Source organism: Rhipicephalus sanguineus, chromosome 7, assembly GCF_013339695.2.
Source record: "Rhipicephalus sanguineus isolate Rsan-2018 chromosome 7, BIME_Rsan_1.4, whole genome shotgun sequence".
Lineage (NCBI taxonomy): Eukaryota > Metazoa > Arthropoda > Arachnida > Ixodida > Ixodidae > Rhipicephalus > Rhipicephalus sanguineus.
Window position 1 is genome coordinate 136,797,145 of NC_051182.1, and position 22,746 is coordinate 136,819,890.

General features: G+C 48.2%; 2 protein-coding genes across 2 annotated transcripts in view; one reads left to right on the top strand and one right to left on the bottom strand.

Moving 5' to 3' along the window:
- LOC119399064 (uncharacterized) overlaps window positions 1–7,456 on the top strand; it is an 18,444-nt gene extending 10,988 nt beyond the window's left edge. The window contains exons 9-12 of the mRNA XM_049417521.1: window positions 3,222–3,375; window positions 3,749–3,867; window positions 5,626–5,764; window positions 7,244–7,456. Coding sequence (XP_049273478.1) covers window positions 3,222–3,375; window positions 3,749–3,867; window positions 5,626–5,764; window positions 7,244–7,456 — 625 coding nt within the window. The remainder of the gene's footprint in view (window positions 1–3,221; window positions 3,376–3,748; window positions 3,868–5,625; window positions 5,765–7,243) is intronic.
- A 9,832-nt stretch (window positions 7,457–17,288) lies between these two features.
- Window positions 17,289–22,746, bottom strand: part of LOC119400053 (dehydrogenase/reductase SDR family member 4) — a 107,191-nt gene continuing 101,733 nt past the window's right edge. The window contains exon 9 of the mRNA XM_037666972.2: window positions 17,289–17,397. Within this exon, the coding sequence (XP_037522900.1) occupies window positions 17,304–17,397 (94 nt within the window). The 3' untranslated portion in view covers window positions 17,289–17,303. The remainder of the gene's footprint in view (window positions 17,398–22,746) is intronic.

Consider the following 22,746-nt stretch of genomic DNA (forward strand, 5'->3'; position numbering starts at 1 on the left):
ATTGCCATCCCCTTACGGGATCAGCGACAGATGGGCTGTATGAATTTAATGTAATGCCTTTCGGGCCTTTGTAATGCGCCCGCTACCTTCGAACGCATGATCGACAGCGTACTGCGCGGTTTGAAGTGGAAAACCTGCTTATGTTATCTCGACGACATAGTGGTGTTTTCGTCCACGTTCCCGCAACATCTGCAACGTCTCGAAGAAGTCCTAGCCTGCCTTGCAAATGCTGGCCTGCAGCTGAATACAAAAAAATGTAGCTTCGCCAGCAAGACCATCAAGGTTGTCGGGCACTTAGTCAGCAAAGAAGAGATTCGGCCGGATCCTGAGAAGCTTGCTGCTGTCCTTGAGTTTCCCCGTCCGCTGCGTCAAAAGGACCTGCGCAGTTTTCTCGGCTTGGCATCGTACTTCCGGCGCCATACGCGACTTAGCAGAGCTTGCGTCTCCGCTCCATCAACTGCTCGCAAGTAACGCGCCCTTCGTTTGGTGCGAAAGCTGTGAAAAGGGTCTTTCTTGGCGTTGAAGCAAGCCCTGACATCCGACCCAGTACTGTGCCACTTCGATCCAGGCGCACCAACCATCCTCCACACTGACGCTAGCGGTCGTGGTCTCGGTGCCGTTCTCCTGCAACGGGACACCAACGCAAGCGAACAAGTCGTCGCTTACGCCAGTCGTTCTCTGACTACTGCAGAAAAGAATTACACCATAACAGAGCAAGAGTGCCTTGCTGTTGTTTGGGCAGTACAAAAATTTCGCCCATATCTCCATGGCCGCCACTTTACAGTCGTTACCGACCATAACGCACTGTGCTGGCTTTCGTCCCTAAAGAACTTATCGGGTCGCCTTGGTCGCTGGGTGCTTCGCTGGCAAGAGTACGATTTCGATGTAGCCTACAGACTTGGAAAGAAGCACCAAGACGCTGATGCTCTCTCTCGCTGCCCTCTTCCCAGCCGTGATAACTCACCATCGCCATCTTCCACCGAGACTGCTCTGCCCATCTCAGCGCTCAGTTGGCTAAGATCCGGCAGCCCATCTGTCCTTGTGTCGCATCAACGCGTCGACCCTTACTGCAGCTCTATTCTAGCACGCATGGAAGGTACTTCTACTCCACCGAACGCCCGACTGCGTCGACAACTTGACCAATTCAAGATACACAGTGGTGCTTTACATCGCTACGTTTATCACGTCGATGGAAACAAATGGGTCCCAGTTATACCACGTTCTCTACAACGTGAGATTCTTCATACATTCCATGATGATCCCACCGCCGGTCATCTCGGCTACCACAAAACGTACGACAAAATACGAAGTCGCTGCACCTGGCCTGGCCTTTCTTCAGCCGTTGCCAAATATGTTGCATCGTGCGTCCACTGTCAAAGCCGCAAGCGACCCACCACAGCTCCTTCTGGTCTCCTGCAACCTCTTCCTTGTCCCGCTTTGCCGTTCGAAGTCGTCGGGATAGACTTGTACGGCCTCCTTCCCGTGACCTCCAATGGCAATCGTTGGATTGTGACGGCTGTTGACCATCTAACCCGCTACGCGGAAACAGCATCGCTACAAGCTGAGACTGCCACTGAAGTCGCCGATTTTTTTCTCCGAAACATATTTTTACGCCATGGAGCTCCATGCGTGCTGCTCAGTGACCGCGGCAAAGTCTTCCTTTCTTCTGTTGTTGCTGAGGTTCTGCGCGCCGCCAACACCATTCACAAGACCACTTCTACTTACCACCCGCAAACCAACGGCTTGACAGAGCGCTTTCATCGCACCCTCTCGGACATGATTGCCATGTACATCAACCCCGGCCACACGAACTGGGATTCAATTCTGCCGTTCGTGACGTTCGCCTATAATACGGCTACGCAACGCACCACCGGCTTTGCTCCCATTTTCCTGGTCCATGGCCGTTCACCGAGTTTCGCTCTGGACGTCTCGTTCCTTTCGGCTCCTGCAACCTCAGCAAGTCTTTTATGCGAACAATTTCTGTCTCGCCTTGCACACCGCCGTCACCTGGCACGAATTAACACCGGCATCTCCCAGGAAGCTCGGAAGTCTCGCTACGACTCGACTCACCGTGCTGTCGCCTTCACCCCTGGCGACGAAGTTCTTCTTTGGACTCCGGCGCGCGTTCCCGGCTTATGCGAAAAATTCATGAGTCGCTTTATTGGACCTTACACGGTCATTGAGCAAACATCGCCCGTTAATTACCGTGTCTCACCGCTTAGACCTCCTTCCGATCACCGTTGCCGTGGGACAGAAATCGTGCATGTTTCTCGGTTGAAGCCCTATACACGACGTACCTCTTAATACTGTCGCGCGGCCAGGCGGCCGCTTCCAGCGCGAGAGGGAATTAGTGTGAGCGCAGTCACTGATTCTTCTTTGGACATATCATCATCATTTGTACAACTTCCTCATCTGTAGATATCATCATCAGTGTGTGTCAGCTCGAGCTCGACTCGAATAAAGCGGTTCCTTATAATATATATATATATATATATATATATATATATATATACACGGGCCCGGACGGCGACGCCGACGGAAAAAACCAGCCGAGAGTGTCCATATAATTGCTAACGCAATAAAACACCTCGTTAGGAAGAACAGAATTATGCGAAGCACTAGCAAATCTTCGAACAAGTAAAGTTTATCCTTTCAGGTATCACCCGCCATACTACGCTCCCTTCTCGCGTGCCCATACGACACTAAGTGAACAAGACCAAAGAAATGTTGACATTCTTACGGTTACTATAGGAAAGGCGCTAACTAGATCTGTTAACGTAAATGTACTGGAACTATTCATGTTTGTGTATGTACAGTTGCCGGGTTCACAAAAGTGGTTGTACATTAAGACATGCATTGTTTTTTTCATTACAACACTTTTCACTATATAACAACTTCCTTTAATATCATCGTGTATTGTGCCTCTAGATTTCCTTAGGTGTTTCGTGTTGTCACTGGTGTTATACGGGTCACCACAACTTGTCAAGCTGCGAAAACACAGCTCTTTTTTTTGGCCACCTATTTTCGCAGTGACGGTGCAGTGTATGGTCATCGGCGCAAGTAAGACTATAGACAGTTTATTATATATATATATATATATATATATATATATATATATATATATATATATATATATATATATATATATATATATATATATATATATATATATTGATTGATTGATTGATAGTGTGGGTTATGCTTCAACCTTTATACTGCAGCAATGCCAACCTGCTGACCGAGTACACAACCCCCGCCTTCCAGAGAGGGATAGACGCTCTCGTGCAGAAGCAGGTCATCCACTACGGCATTCTGGACATGCACCTCCAGTGGACCTCCAACGACACGGTCGCCCAGGCGTTGACGATATTGAAGGTAGGTGCGCGACAGAAATAGATAGATAGATAGATAGATAGATAGATAGATAGATAGATAGATAGATAGATAGATAGATAGATAGATAGATAGATAGATAGATAGATAGATAGATAGATAGATAGATAGATAGATAGATAGATAGATAGATAGATAGATAGATAGATATTCTCTCAGGCACCCACGGTAGTGGTGCTCAATACGTTAATAGCTTTCACCTATGTATTTTTGTTTTATACCGCTAGTGACTGTAAATCGCCCGTGATTCGACAGGGATCAAACCCGTGAGAAGTCACCGTATTGACAGTCTGCAGACCTTTATGACCCACTTTAGCCGTTGTAAGGTTTGTTCTTTTCTGTTGTTCCACGCCAGCGAGTCAATGACCACGTTGCCACGACAGCGAGTACCAGGACACGGCAGTCCCTAATGGCCATCGGCATGGCCCTTGACGAATCCTCTACGAAACGCACCTACATCGTTGACCTTATCAAGTGAGTTTGGCGTACTTTCTTTTATAGCAGAAACCTTATCATGTCTCGTGAGTAAAAAGAATCTGGCATCCAGCTACCAAAAGACACGTGAGCAAGTGGTGGCGTGATATGGTGACGACATAGTGACGTCGTTACATGACATCGTTGCTTTGGGAAAAGGTGGACCGATCCTGGAGGCATTGCTACGCCTGATGAGGCGCAGAAAACATGAATGAGAAGTGTGGAGGTGTAGAATCAAAGGGCTTTTATAACATTGCTGAAGTGGAACTTGTGGCGCAAGAGCGAAGCCATACCCACCCTAAAATGGCGGCCGCGGCCGCCATCTTAGGGTGGGCATGGCTTCACTTTTTTTTGAGTATGGGATGTTGAACGTTCGCAAGAAAAACCCCAGCTTGAAATTGAATCACTCGCGAATGGTCAACATACCATAACGTTGTAAGGCGAAAGCCTTAGATGCCTCATGAAGCGCGAAAATTCACCGGCGTATCGTGTCGAGGTCCCCCTCGGCGGTGTCAACGCGAGTGATGTAAAAAATTTTCACGTGGTGATGTCGCCATATGACGTCATTATGGCGTCACAGATCACCAAGATTTGGGCCGTCACATGCGGATGTCATCACATGACATCCTTGCTTAATAAAAGGTGGGCCGATCGCGGAGGCAGTGCAAAACTACCACACGTGCCTCGGATCCTGGAGGCAGTGCAAAACCACGTTACGTGTAGAAAGCTTTCAGAGGGTGGCGGGGCAGAATCAGCCATGGAGGAAGGAAAAAGAAAGGAGGGAGCATTACGTCACGCGATTGAATCCCACCGTGTCTTCCCAGCACGTGATCAAAGCGTCAGAGCGCGCGCGGTAGGTTTGAGTACTACCGGTGCGGTTCTGTTTTTGAACCTGCACCATGAGCAGCCGGTCTGCGCCGAACGAGCGCGCTTCGATTAAAAGCTACCGGGCGCCATACCCAAAGTCTCGGAAAATCTCATTTATTGCGTGATCTTGACGAAAAAGGTCACGTGCTGGGCCGACACTGCTGGCTTCAAAATGAGTTGGCTTGCCAAGGCTGGCTGCGTGACGTAATGCTCCCTCCTTTCTTTCCTTCCTCCATGGAATCAGCACATCGACTGAATAGAAAAAGAAGACAGCTTTCGCCTTTGAGTCGTCTTAAATACCTTTGGTGTCCTGTCGTCTCAATGAACTTGGACTTTTCGCTTTGTACGACACGTTTAGGATGTCAGTGGACAGCACCTCCTCGACACCCGTTTCCAACCTCATTTCAAGCCTCCGTAACCACTATCGTAGTCATAACCTTTTGAAGAAGACCTCTTTCTGGGATTCTTCCACAAGCACTTTGTAACTCCATGAAAGTGACCACGACGGTCATTGCTCTCAATTCAAGTTGCCTGAAGCAAACACGTTACATGTTGAGATATATAGCCGCACGTACTGTAGGCCGAAGTGAGCTAGCTGTCACGGGAGGTTATCAGCAATGTTACCACCCATATCATCAACGAGATAACGAGATTATCAACGATATTGGGAAGCTATCAATGACAGTGCAAACCGGAAGTATACGCCCGGGAATAAGGAGACAGGATCTACGGGAGGGAACGGAAGTTTGAGATAATCCGGATGGTCGCATGCTGAAAGGTAAATTGGTCAAGGGAGGCAGGAAGAGAGATGTGACGTTGCGAAATGCAAGACTAACTTCATTCAACTTGAAACGAAACATTGAGTTGTGTGCCATTTTTTTTCTTTTGCAGGACGATCTTCACGCCGCACCTGTTCATATCGATGGCGCACATCCCGTACGGAGACGCTGACAGGCCCGACTGCATGATGCTGCCATCGTCCGTCCACCATTACCCGGCAAACGTGACGCCGACATACGGTCACACCATGGTAAAAGCCTGCTTTATCGAGAGACAACGCAGAGTACTACGTACAAGAGCGAAATATTGAAAATGAACACCGGCTACTAAATTATTCAGAGCCGCCACTTTTGACACGAATTCCAGTGATTTTGAGCAGTGTCAACTTTCATAAAGAGTGGTCTACCAACCGAAATGTCGGTCAATCAGCCAGAGGGGGCGATGTAGCTCGCAATTTACGATTACCTTATATAGTATCGCCGGCATCGGCCGCGGGGAGTCCCAAGAAACTGCAGACGCTTAAAGAACACACAGACGCTCTCGAGCGTCTCCCTTCCACGCTCCTTTCCAACCGACCTTTGTTTCCTATAAAGGTTCTATTGGGGCCCACGCAATCTCCTCTCGGCTGTTGCAGGTACTCGTCACTCCACAAAAATACGCTGCCGAGGCAGCGGCGTCAGGCTTTTCATTCTCTCGGAACAGTCGAGAAAGGGAGGAGCTCCCTCTCTGAGTTGGAAGGCATTATAATAGTACGTTCTTGAACGCCTTGAAGAGACCGTTCCACCTGCTCAAATAAATACAGAAAAAAGGTTGATACGCACGCTCTGCACGTGTCCCATCGCCATTGTCCTACTAATAATCACGTACGGTCTAGAAGGCCCAGTCGCGCAAGTCACCTTCGTTTCTAGACCAGGCCGAATTTGGCTGGCGCTTCTGGGTGTTCTGGTGCTCCTGTCGCATCTTCAAAATTTCATTGCAGGATGCCTATAGAGATTTTCAGAGGTTAGAAGAAACACTGTCCTTTTGCTCTGTAGCGTGGGTGAATAAAGGCTGACGTCACTCCCATGGAAGTGCGTTTCTGGGGGGGGGGGGGGGGGGGGGGGGCTGTTTACTACAGCCCAGAGGGCATCACGGAGGCAACCAGGGTGTATAAAACTGTGAACAGGCGTACAAAACCTTTTCACTGAGACGAGTCCCCGTATCTCCACAGGATAAACCGCCACAATTCCCTCTGGTTTGTGGAAAATAGACGTGATCACCCGAAAACGCAGTGCAATAATCCCTTCTGGGCTGTGGGAAATAGGCCTGGCCACCCAGAAACACACTGCCGAGGCAGTGACGTCAGCCTTTGTACTCCGAAAAGGTTTTATTTCACAGTGCGTTTACACCAGTCAGCTCCATGCTTTGCGTTGGAAGTAATACGTGGAAATAGGCAGACAGACATCGATGCTGTGAGACCACAAATTATATATTTTGTCAGAAGCCATTTAGGCAGACGCGAGCAAGAACAGGTGCAGCCATCTCTTGCTTGGCGCGTCTTCTCCTGGTCGGATCCCTAGCTGTGGCACGTACTAGCGCTCTACAGGGTCCCCCTTCTATCGAGGAAGTCGCGAGTATGTTACAGAAATAGGTCACTCGAACAAAGCTTGGCATGTGTTGCCGAAACCTTCTAAGCCGGAATCATGCCGTTCACTGTTTGTATTTTCCATTTTTATCTTTCACTCGCCAGAACGACTCCCTGGCTTTGCTGCAGTACCTGGAAAACGAGCAGGTCTTCACGTCCATGGCCGTCGGCGTCACTATGAAGGGCCGCCTATACAGGCCCCGCTCGGACTACCATCTCTTCAAGAGCTGTACCGCACCCAACGGCACGCAGGACTTCGAGCCAGCCGAAGTAGCTAGGCCTCTTTATATAATAGCGTTTGCACTAGGCGAGCAATAAGAGGGCGGAGCGGCTGCCCGAATCCAGTGGGGATTTAAGCGACAAATTCGAGATAAATGCGTTACCATTACCTTGAATTACCTCGCTAACATACACTGGCCATCATCGCCACTAATCAGCTTGCCATAGCTCTTGTCCATATAACCGATAAAAACGGTGATTATTCCATGTTCAAAGCTGCTTTAGTTAACCTGCCGTTAAAAAACAGGTCACTCACCAATGTCAAAACAAAAAAAAATTGACGTTTCGGGATCCGTACGGATGCCCTGTTCACAATGGACTTCTTGGACACAAGGGGCACAATGGAGTCCATTGTGAACAAGGGATCCGTACGGATCCCGAAACGTCAATTTCTTTTGTTTTGACATTGGTCAGTGACCTGTTTTAAATGCGCAGCATTTCTTAGCGAACTTCTGCGACTTTGAGCGTATCTATCTATCTATCTATCTATCTATCTATCTATCTATCTATCTATCTATCTATCTATCTATCTATCTATCTATCTATCTATCTATCTATCTATCTATCTATCTATCTATCTATCTATCTATCTATCTATCTATCTATCTATCTAGCTATCTATCTATCTATCTATCTATCTATCTATCTATCTATTATCTATCTATCTATCTATCTATCTATCTATCTATCTAGCCAGCCGCCTACGACTTTGTGCTCTCCTGGCCGTTTCGTTAATCGAATGTATAGGCGATGCGCAAAGCGCCGACGACGCCATCTGCCGCCATGGCTCGGAAGCGCTCGCGCCCGGCGAGCAGTGTTCCCGCGAGCGTCTATACGCGAGTGCACGGATGGATGTGTTTTTCATCGTGATTTAACGATTCTGGCGGGCCTCAGCGATGACGAAAAATACCTGCTGCGTTGTCGGCTGCTCAAACACACACACAAAATCGCCAGGAACGCACATCTACAGGTTTCCGGTGCTATTTCATGAGCGAAAGCGACGGCGGCGGTGGATTGCGGCTGTACGACGTAGAAGCTAAGCAATCGCGCTTTGTTTACGGCAGTGTTAGAACGATTACCGTGTTTTTATTTCTTCTTTTTTGTCGCTACGTTTTCAGCGAACTCTACTACGTTTACACTTGGTCGCCTCGCCTGCATTGTAGACACTACAATTCACATGAGGTTGTTATTACTGATAAGACGCGATACCTTGGCTCACTTGAAAAACGAATGGCGCGAAGCGCAATGCGAGAGAATGTAGGGCAGGTGACGGCTCCTTAAAAGAAGCGCCGTGGAATCACACGTGTGCTGTACGAAATCGGCTGCATTCTACCTATTGATGGCACTGGAATGCGATCATCGGTGCAGAATGTTCGCTGTGCGCTTCTGCACCGATGATGACAAGCTTATCGTTTATTTTTTCACAAGTTTATCGTGCTGGTTTCAAAGTTTTACCAACGCTGACCCTTCACGTGGCCGACCCTGTGAAATCTATACGCCGTTGCGACAGCGCTCCCTCAAAATCTACTATATCAGCACATGGCACGTAAACGAAGCTACTGTGTCGAGAAAAAACATTGGCTCACGCGTCAACGCATGCAGGCGTTAGTGATCGGGACGTTATAAAGAAAGCGGTGTGCTTACGATGAGCTCCACTTCGTAGGAGAAGCTTGTTGTCGATTGTCTGTAACAAACACTTGTCGCGTATGGGGACATTGTCGTCCAACACAGCTGTGACATCGGACACATGTCCACTATTATAAAGTGCGGCTCCTTTGCGCACACTGTTGCCGCAAAAGTAATTATCTGGGACGCGCACAACCGGCGAATCGCACGCGCGCAAATGAGGCGTCTGCTACGCGACCCGCGAGCGGTTCCAACGGCCGCCGCTACGCGGCTTTCAGTGGCGCCCCGATAGACCAGAACACAGAGAATTCCATGCGCATCGCCATATTTGCATCGCGCGTCGCGCCATCTATCGCACCCGCGACGAAACAACATGCGCGGGCTGCCACGCCAGCAGACGCTACACAGAGCAAACGTGAAACTCACGAAACTCAGCCCGTCGGAAAGCGTGTTTCGCGTCTTTTCTAGCCTGGACATTTTCGCTGATTTTACTGGAACATCAAGAACATCTTGCTCATGCAAGTCCACAATGTATACATTACGTGCTGAGTGGGCTGCGGAAGCAACCTCGTCAGATACGTACGCTGTTACATTTGTAAAAAAACGTTCTCGCTGTAGTACGCGTGAATTGTAATTGCAGTGCAGCTCGCGAAAGAGTGAAACGATGTTTTGTTGCGCCATATTACAAGTTGTGCACAAAGTTTTGTGGAATGTGATCATTTCAGCATGCATCGCGTGATAATTAGTGTACGCTTTACGGGTAGTTTCGCGGAACGTAATTTTTGTTTCACGAGCGCTCTTACAATAATGCGTCTTGCTCACAAAAGCGTGCTATCAGAGAGTATAACCTGCAGTATCGTTCAGCGATCCCTTTTGGAAGCTACCTGCGCGATTTTATGCTTGTAACGATGGTGCTTTACAAGCGAAACTGTGGTACTCTTAGTTAAGCCGGTTAGCTACGCCTGCGACGTAAAGGACACTGGCGCGATTACTGTTTACTTACGTGCCAATATATGTATTATGTGCAGCTGGATGCCTCGTGTCCAAATAAATTTGGGGACATCAAACACTGAAATGAAAGCACGAAATTCTGGCCAGCTGTTGAGGAGCACCGTGCCATTTATTACCTTTTGAAGACGAAATCTCGAAGGCGTGAATGCCATCAAAAGCACTAAAGCTTAATACTACGTTGAAAGTGGCAAAGCATGCTGATTGCTTGTGCTTGAAAGCACTGCCTTGCACTAGACTTTCGTCAAAGGAAACGCTCAAAGGTATGAAGTGCACCCCCACACAAAGCTCGCGCCTGCCTTCAACCCAGCTGCGTGTCACGCAAATTAGGTTCGCAAAATGAAATAGGTGGGCATCACACTGCAGAATACACGCAATTAGTGTACTTACTCGCGCATTTTCACTCGGCTCCTAGTTTTTTTTTTTTTTTTTTTTTTTTTGCTTGAATCGCAGTTATCCACACGCGGCGAAGCTGAAAACACCATACCGGCACTATTTCCGTGGCGCGTCGTAATCGTCGCAGACAACGCTAATATCCTCTTGTTGCGCTGCTTGTTTTAGCATCCAAAGACGACACAGTAGTGCCCAGACGAGCTCTTACACGCTGAAGCGGCGTGAACGGGTACTTTTTCGCACTTTAAAGCCTCAGAACTGCAGCTTGCCCTGTTTACTTGGTGCAGCCCGCGCGCGCCTCGGCAGCCTGGTCAGCCCGGCGTCTGGGTGCGAGAGTATCCGCTCGGCTCGCCAGCAGCCTGGGTGCGAGACAGGCGTGCTCTGGTGTATAGGCGCTGCGCATCGCGGATACCAAAATTGGTGTGTCATAACATGAACTTATTACGAACATAAATGACAGGTCATATCATGAAAATCATGACACGCATGTCATGAACAGCATGATTTACATTCCACGGCCTTTGGGCTCCCTGGCCGTTCCGTTAATCGAATGTATACTAAAATTGGTGTGTCATAACATGGCGTTATCACGAACATAAATGACAGGTCATATCATGAAAATCATGACACGCATGTCATGAACAGCGTGATTTACATTCCATGGCCTTTGGGCTCTTGCAGTCGTTCCGTTAATTTCATATATTCCAAACGTGACAATAGTTCATGACGAACATAATGACATGTCCTAACATGCAAATCATAACGCGCATGTCATGTGCAGCATGATTTACATGACATGGTCTCGAGGCGCTCGCGGCCGTTTAAATGAAGGGATACATTCGAAAACTGGTATGACGAGACATTTCTGTAAGACGAACATAACTGACACGTGGTAACCTGAAAATCATGACATGCATGACATGTATGACATGATTTACATGCGCCGCTCATGTCGCACTCGCGGCCGTTTCGCTCGGTTCATATACACCAAAATTGGTGTTACGCGACACGACTGTATGACGAACGTAAGTGAGACGTGGTAACATGAAAATCATGACATGCAAGTCATGTACGACCTGATTTACATGCCACGCTCATGATGCGCTAGCGGCAGTTTCGTTGGATTAATATACACCAAAATTGGTATTGCGCGATGTGACTGTTTGAAGAACATGAATGACAGTTGGTAAGATGAAAACCATGACATTCATGTCATGTATGTCATGATTTATTTGCCACGCTCATGATGCATTCGCGGCCGCTTCGCTAGCTTCATGTACACCAAAATTGGTATTGCGCGAAGCGACTGTATGACGAAGGTAAATGAGACGTGGTAACATGAAAATCATGACATACATGACATGCATGACATGATTTACATGTCATGCTCATGACGCACTCGTGCCGTTTCGCTTGCTTGACATACACCAAAATTGGTATTGCGCGACGCGACTGCATGACGAACGTAAATGAGAGGTGGTAACATGGAAATTGTGACATGCAGGTTATGTATGTCATGGTTTACATGCCGCGCTCATTGTGCATTCCCGGCCGTTTTGCTAGCATGGTATACATCAAAATTGGTATTGCGCGACGCCACTGTATGACGAACGTAAATGAAAGGTAGTAACATGATAATCATGACATGCATGAAATGTACGACATGATTTACATGTCATGCTCATGCCGCACTCGTGGCCGTTTCGATAGATTGCTATGCACCAAAATTGGTATTGCGCGATGTTACTATATGAAGAACATGAATAACAGGTGGTAACATGAAAACTATGACATGCATGCCATGTATGTCATGACTTACATGCCACGCTCATGGTGCATTCGCGGCCGTTTCGATAGCTTGATATACACCAAAACTGGTATTGCGCGATGTGACTGTATGATGAACATTAGTGACAGGTGGTAGCATGAAAAACCATAATATTCATGTCATGTATGGCATGATTTACATGCTCTACTCATGGTGCACTCGCGGCCATTTCGCTCCTTTGATATACACTAAAATTGGTATTGCGCGATGTGACTGTATGACGAACATAAATGAGAGGTCTTAACATGCGAATCATGTTATGCATGTCATGTACGCTATGATTTACATGCCACTGTCATGGTGCGCTTCCGGCCGTTTTGTTAACGTGATATATACCAAAATTGGTATGGCATGACACGAGTGCGTGATGAAAATAAACGTCAGGTCAGGCGTTTAGATACCAGAATATGCGTTTCCTTGGCATGGTGTACACTAGATTGTGCATGCATGCGTGCATGGCAAACGTGCGATATATGGTGGACTAGATGGCATGGCATGAATGATTTCATTTGGCTCAAAGACAAACAAGGCGATGTATGCAGCTCTTTGCTGGCTGCTTCGCATTACATCGATTCCCACAGTGCGTGCGATCTGCCGATTTTTTTTAACAATGACTTTACCTGACCAGACGGTATTCCGTCAAACTCACGACTAAGCTAACCTACTGTTGTCATCAAGTAAAAAAAAAAATGTACCATTGTTTTATTTCGCGACGGGTCTCAGGTGGACTGGTTGGTGAAACATTATGACAGAACAGCGCTGTGTGTTGTGTGTTCACTGTCACGTTTTCAAGGCGAAGGTCACAGATGCCTTATCCAACGTGAGAAGTGACCATCGGCGTCGCCATCGGTCGCGTCAACACGATTGATAAATAAAAAAAAAAAATCTTCAGATTGCGTCACCCTATGACGATATGTCATATACGCCAACGTCATGATGAACTCACAATTTTACGGCAACTTCTGCATGACGTCACAGGCCACCCAAAATTGCGACATCATCATGATGTCATCGTTACATTACGATGACGTCACATCACATGACATCAATCGTAACCTCACCACACGGCATCGTCGCTAGGTCAAAGGTGGGCCCATCACGGAGGCACTGACTGCAAAACCACGTGAGGTGCAGAATGCTTCCAATTCCTGCGATCCCGGAGGCAGTGCAAAATTACATTAGGCGGGGTAAGCTTTATGGCGGGAAAAATACAATCGATGGAGAAAAAAAAAAGGCTTCGACCTTCCAGTCATCTTAGGCAAGTGCATAAGGGACCATGTGGATTTTTTTGTGCTGTTCTGTCATAATTATTTTATTTATTTTTGCATAATCTCTTGTTTTAATTAGGCGCACCTTTTAAAGAAGTGGCGAGATAAGTTGTCGGTTGTTGTGGGGAGGTGTACACATCACCTACAAAATTTCGAGGGCTCACAGAGCCCAGATCATATTTAAAATCATTTTATTTATTTATTTTATTTATAAAACACTTCGCGCAAGCAGTCCAAGCGAGGTGACCAAGAAACACGCGACGATTATTTACACAATAGAACAGAACGAAGCAATGTTGAAACACGCTTTTCAAACAATTTCTTTGGTGATACGGTAGAGTATTACGATTAAGGTAAAAATAAAAAAAAACTGAACAACTTGGTCATAATGCAACGCCGCGGAAGTCGTGAAATAAAAAAAGGAATAACACAAATGGAACGGTATGCAGGTCACGGGCACTGCGAAAATGCTTCAGTTAGTTTTATTCCAGTCAGCTATTTGCCCACTAAAAAAGAGAGAGGGTACCATTGCGCGTGAAACGGTGCAGTTCGCGATGTCGACATCAACATAGGGGTGGGCACAGGGGGCGCTGAGGTGGGGGCGGCCTTACGATCATCTAGATGGGGCACCAAGTCTGCCCGTCGCTTTACGAAGGCGGACCTGATCTTTCACTGCTTAATGCGCCGGGGTAATGCGAAGCAAGTTTTTTTTTTTACTGTAATGGCGGCCGAGGACCACTTTTCTTGCATTGGAAGAAATATTTGTTTCGCACCTTTACTCCCGGAAAGCCGGGAACCAGAGGCAGGCCGCTGTGAAAAGAACCGTCATCGCTTCATTTTCTCTTTTGCCTTCATTGCGAAGCATGTTTGCTTTCGGTCTGACCAACACAGTGGGGGCGGGAGGGCGGAGGGGGGGGGGGGGCTGTGGTGGAACAATCGCTGTAACTTGGTTTCCGCTGTAACTTCTTCAATTGAAAGTTTTCATTATTCCTAATACTCCTTCCTTTCGCAATGAATGTAACTGAGTGCCCCTGAGCGTTACAGAGTGTTCCCTTTTTCTTTTTTTTTTTTGCATTATAGGGTTGCCCATATGGAATTCAATACAGCACCATGGCGTCAAACTACAAGTACAACACGACACTCTTAGCGGAATTCACTTTCGACCAGTCTGAAGGGCTCTTTATGGTCTTCGACGGCAAAATAGGAATGAAAAACAAGGTACGCACCGAGCCAGGCCGGCGATCTAGCAGGCGTGGAATGCGGGGACGTATACAAGAATCCTTTTTCACCACACTGTCCTTTTCACTACGGTGTGTCCGTATGTCGACGCTGGCAAATTCTTTTTTTGTTTAGAGGGGCTGACAACCGGTTTAATCTGGACCCAGTGTGTCACGGCGCTGCAGAAAGCTCCCCCTTGGTAGTGGGTATAGCTGGCAGCGGTTGATTCCAAAAGCGCGTGGATATTTTGTAAGCGGAAGCTTTTCGATAAGATAATCCTTTAAAAGAGATAGTCCCTCATCTGGCAACGCTGTGAAACGACAGCGATGCTGAGAGCCCTCCTCTCAAAGTGTCGATTCCACTGGAGGTTCTGCTTTCCGCGAGAGCGAGTGAAACGGTGGCTAAACATTTTCACTTTGACATTTTCAACTGTTCTCGCGCATAACAAGCAGGTAAAAATTTTTGAGAAAGCTCTTCACGTACGCATGACTTTACCGGCTCGCGAGCCAGACGCTACTGGCACTTATGCAACTCGCCGGCAGGTGCAGCTGGTCTCTCAGCTATACTAGAGTTATATGGCTCCGTTACAGTATCTCTAAGCCATATGGAGTAGCTGTAACATACACCCTGAGTGCGGTCTTTAGTGAGCATCGGATTCATATAGGTCAAGAGAAGGCGGCGCCACTTTTCTGCTCATTAGAAACTAAGGCTTAGCAGCCCATTTTAATTAGAAAATATTACATTAGAAAAAATAACACATTTCAATGCAAATAAGAAGGCCACTAACAGCGTACACCGGTAGAAGGGCATGTGCATGACGGGCCTCTTCTGCATCTTCGTGTTTTTGCCGCGTGGGGCGCTATAAGCCATCTCTCGCGACTCTTAGCAAAAAAATAAAGATGTAAATCCACGTTTAATGAGTGAAACAGGGCTCTTTTTAGCCAACACGATAGCCAGTCTTTCTGTTAAGGAAAGTTTTCTCAATTCCTGTTCTCGGCGATTGCCCAGTCTCGTTAACGTATCCGTAAAAGGACATCGAGCCAGTTCAACGGTACTGGTGTTTGAAGTCGCCAGAATTGACCCTGAACCTGACGTCATGACAGTGTCAATGTCACTAGGTGCGCCATGAGAAAAGTTGGGGGACCCTTACGCTTCGCCTTTAAGAGTTGAACGCGATAGCGACATCCGCGCGCGCACACACACACACACACACACACACACACACACACACACACACACACACACACACACTATCGCCTTCCCAATCGCTAGCCTGCCTTCGCTTCATGGTGGAGACCTAAACTGTGCCTCAAGGAAAGCCAGAGTGCGAACGCCCTCCGGCTACTATCTTCATTTGAATCTGCCTCGAATTTTCGCTCACGGTCAGTGAGCACACTGCTTTTTCGCTCACAACAAAAGACGCCGCCGCCGACGCCGACACCACAGTTTTCGCGAAACGAGCTAATTAACGCATCACGTTAAAATTGATATACTATCAAAATAAGTTATCTAGGCGTTTACTGTGTTTCACACTTGCGCAGAGCCGTCTCGTATACAGAAGAGTTGTATCGCAGAGTAGATAATTAATAATGCTTGCTGGGGCTTAACGTCCCAAAACCAGGATATGATTCTGAGAGACGCCATAGTGGAGAGCTCTGGAAATTTTGAGCACCTGGGGTTCTTTAACGTACAGCTAAATTTAAGTACACGGACCTCTATCATTTCCGCCTCCATCGAATGTGCGGCCGCCGCGGTCTGGATTCGATCCCGTTACCTGCCGGTCAGCATTCGAGCACCTTAACCACTAAACCACCGTGGCGGGTGTATCGCAGAGTAAGTAAGTGGCTTTGTTGGCACTCCCGTTCGCGAGACTTCGTGAGATTTGGCGAGACGCACGTCTCGCAAGGCCCCGTTCAACAACCCATGTGACCTTCTCCGAGTGAGCGAATACGTCATCCTGACGCGACATATCGCCAGAATTTGTGGCGTCACCAGTTGACGTCACTAAGTGATCTCAGACGATGATATAATCAATCGACATCGTCGATCGATCCAAGATGGGCCGATCGCAGATAGAGTGCCTCGATGCGCGTGGAGCGCGCGGGGATCAAGGCACCCTAATCGCGCGTAGAGTCATTGGAAAAATAGTCACTGGAAAAATTTTCCAGTGACTCTAATCGCGCAAGCAGTGCAACGCCACCTGTGGGCAGAAAGCTACACTAGAGGGGAGAGGAGCAGTGCGCTTGCTCCTCCCCCTTCTAGAGTAGATTACCTGAGAGAACGTCCAGGTAATGTGCAGCTAATCCGTTTAGGTACTCCTCCTCTTGTGCAAATTACCTTGGCCTTCGTACGAGAACGTAATACGTATAGATGGTCTAGTTGGTGAGCCATGATATTTGATGAAGCAGCGCACAAAAGGACACAATCGCACACACATAAAATGACGCAAACACAAGCGCAAACACAAACACATAAAATGACGCAAACACAAGAACGTAATGGTAATTTAATGCGTACCTCTCACAGTGCGACGCGTTACGTCTTGCTAGATGTCTGGTCCACGACTGCATAACTTAAAAAGGCCGTGCAACACTTTTTGAACATGGTCAGAAGACGTTGCCGATCGGAAGACGAGGCTCCTGCGAACATGTGAGCGAAACAGCATAGCTCAATGTATTTTCGGAGCCTGAGAAAGAGTCACAGTTTCGCCCACCGTTTTTAGATTGGTTTCGCCGCAAGGGTGAAGCAATGAACGCGATAGCAACAAATTGGAATGTCACACGAAGAACGGCAAGCAGCTCGAAACTTGCTGCTGTGTTGCTCAAGCACGCACGAAAAGAACACACACGGGGCTTGCGCGAACTAAGAACTGTCACAGCTCGGCACTTGCAGCGCGCTGCTCAAACACAAAACAGGACGCGTGAAAAGGACGCACAGGTATACACAGGACGAGCGCGAACTGTCACAGCTGTTACTTCAACTAGCCCCTACTTTGGCTCTTCTAGCTAGAGCAGCTAACTCCTTTTGCAAACGCAGCCGCTGCAGCGAGCGAAGTGACCTTCGTGCGGTCTATAGCTTCAACGCAAACTTTGCGGTGAAAGCGCAAGACGTAGAAACCTCCCCACTGAAGAGATAAGCGCGCGAACACAGACGACCACGCCCTGTATGTCAAAGTTAAAGTACTGAGCACACATCCCAACTGCGGCGAAACACTAGAGAGTTTTAGAATTGGGGACCCAAGGAGCTAGGGGGCCAATAAATTTGGGAGCCGCCAGGGCGCTTGCTCAGAAGCCATGCAACTTCTGGGCTCTTGCGCTCGCGTTGTCCCAAGACCCTAAAATCGAAAACTAGCGTGGGTCGCCAGCGAGACGATGCGAACGCGGCGCGGGCAACGGTACAGCGTCGCCCGCGTCTCGCATAATTTTAATTTCGCCACGTTTGGCGTGCAGCGATTAAAGAGTGCAGCAAATCCCTGTAACTCCACTAGTACATGACGGATTCTGAATATATTTATGGCTGTCAATTCTTGAGGCAGAAAGCTCACAAGCTCCCATGTGCATTCTCCTAAGACGACTCGAATGGTGAACGCAATCTTTTTCTTTTTCTCCTCAGTCGATGTAGTCAACCTCCCCGGCCACCCATCTGAAAGATTCCTGCACCTAACGCGGTTTTGCATTGCCTCCAAGATCGGAGGCATTGCAAGCTTTCTGCAACTCATCTGGCTTTGCATTGCCTCCGTGTCTGCCCGCTTTTGACCATGTGACGATATCATGTGATGACGCTACGCTATGTGACGTCATGGCGACGTCACAAATTTTAGCGAATTGTGAAGTCATGATGACGTCATACGGTAACGTGATCACGGTATGATTTTTTTTTGCATTACTCGTGTTGACACCGACGGTCAGTGTTCGTGTTTGATGTTTGTGAAGGTGTTTATTAAGGCTTTCGCATTAATAAACACCTGCAATAAAGTCGTTCGATGATTGCTTCGAAAAGTGTTGAAGGGTCCCTTTGATGTTTTGCCAAGTTTGCAGCTGGCTTACGCCTTGAAATGCTGCAGATAGCGTAACACGCTGCTAGTTTTTAGTACGTTACAACGTTACAACGTATATCACATCTGATTTAGACAAGAGCGCGCAGGGTATATTCTGTTTGACGGACAACGTGTGATGGCTTCACGAGAATGCAATCCCCGTGCAGTTCTGCGACCTGAAGCAGCACTACCTGAACCTGAGCTACGGCATCGCCGCCTACGACGTAGACTTCGACTCGGTTGTGCACACGTGCAGCTTCATGGGCGTCGACGGGCCGTACAACCGCGTCGACTTCCTGACGAGAGTGCGAGACTTCGTCGCGCTAAACTACACCGGCGCCTCCAGGAAGGCCGATTGCGACCAGGTCACGTGACGTCCGGGACACGCCGTTGCACTTCATGTACCAGACCATCCTGGTACGTTTCACGACAGTGTTGCGATGATGGTATTGACTGGTGTACTGATAGCTTGCACGTGATGTCATGGACGCAAAACATAGCTCCAACATGGCGGCTTAGATGACGTCAAGGCAGTATAATCACACTGTCATTAATGGGCTTCAGTGTGATAACGACGTCGCTGGAACGTTATTGGGTCTTCGCGCATTAATAGCGAAAGAGCGAGCATTCGATGTAATGATAACAGTACAATGACGTCATAAAGTTCGCGTTCCACCATGCCGGTGCTCCAACGTGGCTGTTTGAGGGACGTCAGTACTAGCCATCTGTTGCTTTATACTGTCTGATTTCACGAAGTGTGCTAACAGACAGGGGCGGCGGCATAACTTCTTTCTGGCCGGCCGCGGTGGTCTTGTGGTTATAGTACTCGAATACTGACCCGAAGGTTGCGGGCCGCCGTTCGATGAAGGCAATATTCTAGAGGCCCGTGAACTTATATTCAGGGGCACGTTAAAGAACCCCAGGTGATCGAAATTGCCGGAGCCCTCCCGTGCGGTGTCCCTCAATTATATTGTGATTTTGGAACTTAAAGTCCAACTATTAATAGTAGAAAACAGCGCGATACAACGAAGACAAGACCAAGCAGGACTAGCGCTGACTACCAACAAGTGCGTTTCTTTTTGCTGTACAAATATAATCGCATTCTCGAAAAAGGAAAGACGGAAGAGAGGGAGATTTTCCTAACCCATGCCCCAATAATTATTATTATCAGAATTGTTTCGGAGGAGAGGGCACCCACAACAAGTTAGGTCCTTGGGTGTAGGGGGCGGGGGTATTACGCGTTTAACTGTTTGATCTTGAGGGGAGCAAAGGGGTGCGGCAGACGAAAATTTCGGGAAGGGCGGTCGCCCCCCCCCCCCCTCCCTCTGTCCTTCTCCCTGGTGACGCCCCTGCTAACACATCGTGGTACACTCTAGAGCACTGCACGGGCCCGGGCCGGCCCGAAAGCCCGGCCCGGCCCGCGGGCCGGGCCGGGCCGTCTGAAGCGTTTTCCGGCGGGCCTGGGCTGGGCTCGGGCTTGAAAGTGCGGGCCCGGGCCGGGCCCGGGCTTGAAGCCGCGGCCTGGGCCGGGCCCGGGCTTGAGGCTGCGGGCCGGGCCGGACTCGGACCCGCTCATTAAAAGGCGTAAGTCGGGCCTTCGAGCACACGCGAATGTTACGCATTCCATGGTCTAAGGTATACTGTGCCAAGCTCAAGTGACACGTATATATACCTATATATATATTAACAGCACCAACAATGGGCCACATCATGGTTGTTCCCATGGGAGACATAAAGATTTCGGTCTTTTATTCGAGGTTGACACATACGATACATTTCATTTATATTCCTTGGTATTACGTGCCAAAACCACGATATGATTACGAGGCACGCCGTAGTGGCACCGGATCAATTTCGACCACCTCGAGTTCTCTAACGTGCACCTAAAGATATACACGGAATATACGTGTATATATACGTGTATATACCTAAAGTATATACACGGGTGTTCTTGCATTTCGCCCACATCAAATTGCGGCCGCCGTGGCCGCGGGAATCGCACCCGCGTTCTAGGACTTAACAGCGAAACAGCTTAACCGCTGAGCTACCACCGTGGGCAAAGCAACATTTCGATGCATGTACACACCGGATTTTCCGTCCGATCGCCCGCTACAAAGCGCACGGCATCATTAATAATCATCATCAACAACTAATACCCTCTAGCGGGCCCGGGTCGGGCCTGGTCATGAACAAGCGCGCCCTGGATTAGTTCAGTAATGAACGCCCGGGCCGGGCCCGGGCTTGGAATGACGGGCCCGGGCCGGGCTCGGGCTGGGTACGGTCAAGTACGCCCGGGCCCGGGCCGGGCCCGCGCTTGGAACCACGGGCCCGGGCTGGGCTCGGGCTTCATAAAGCGGGCCCGGGCCGGGCCCGGGCCGTAAAATCCGGCCCATGCAGTGTTCTAGTACACTCTGTACCAGCCTGCAAGAACCCATGCCACTGGGGTTAACAGTATTGCAGACTAATATAAAACACCCAGGACAAGCGAGTTCCTTCGTTTGGAGAGGTCCCCGGGGGTGCTTGTGCAGGGAGGCGGGGAAATTACTTGTTCTGACTGATTGTCGGGTTGAGGGGCAAAGGCACGAAGGGAAAGGCCGCCTTTACACCCCTTGCGACAGAAGGGAGGACCGAGAGAGTGTGTGACGAGGAGGATGTGACGTCAACATACCACATGTTCGCGGTGCTTTATCGTATTTTAAGTTGTGACATACATACCTTAGTCTGCACTCTATCATATAAAAACCCTTAGGGAACAATGTGAAACAAAGTGAACTTTTTGGTTTTCACGCTGATGAAGCTACACAGAAAGAAGCGCGTTGTCGGGATCTGATCCATCATTTCCCCCAACGAGCCCGATCCGAAGGGTTCCTGAGACGTAATCACTGCGTATGCTAATTTATACTAATTTTAGGACTGCAGTTTTAATTTATGACGTACCTTAACGTCCACTCTATCATGCAAAACCTTTAGCTCAACCCATTCCATAAATTTTGCATTTTTTACGACGGACCTGTTAAGCTTTTTGTAATGTCGCGTAGCGTGACATGACAACTATCATCATCATGAACGCGTCCACGCACTCTCTTCGTCCTCTTCTTCATCTCGTGCTTCGCTCCCAGAACACGTGCGCCCATTTGTCCGGCGTGGGATGCAATAACTCTGATGGGCGAGAGAACGAGTACAGATAGAGAAAGGAGATAGAAAGAAAGAGAAAGAAATATACAGAGAGAGAAAGAGCTGGAAATAACGACACAAGAAAAAAGATAAAAAAGAGAGAGCAAGCATCGCCATGTACAGTGCTGTCCATTGTTAAAGGGAACATTCAAATGAGCACCTTTCATATTTCTCGCCCTGTAACATCAAGCGGATAGGGAAACACTGTGCATACACGGCATTGGTCTGTCAAAAGGAGTCAAATCTGTCAACCACCAGCAGTCTTATGCATATATAGGCTACTATAATGTTGCAAGAAAGAGAAATACAAACATGCCCTGCTCGCAAGTGTTCCCTTTAACAGTGGACCCGTCTGTACAGTATAGCATAGCAATGGATGGGAAAGAGAAGCGAGGAAGAGAAGGATGGAAAGGAGGAGGTGAAAGGGTAAAGAATATCATAGTTTTTTGTGTGTCCTTGTTTTATTTATTAATATATTATTTATTATTATATTATAGGAGGAGGGAAAGCAGGAGGGCAACGCCACCAGCTCAGCTGCTTCCTCAGTATTCGCGTAGCTGCTGTAACTTTTATTCTCACCACGGTTTTCGGGCAACTCGCAGCAGTGCGTGACAGGATGATCGGGAGGTTAGCAAAGACTGGCAATCGGTGCTAGAGCCACTATAAAATGGCAACGTAGCAGCTTCATGTAATTAGTTCTAACAACATGTATTCTAACGAAAAACTCTCTTTGTGGCGTGGGTCCCGTGTTCGAATATTCGACCGGAACGAATTTTGT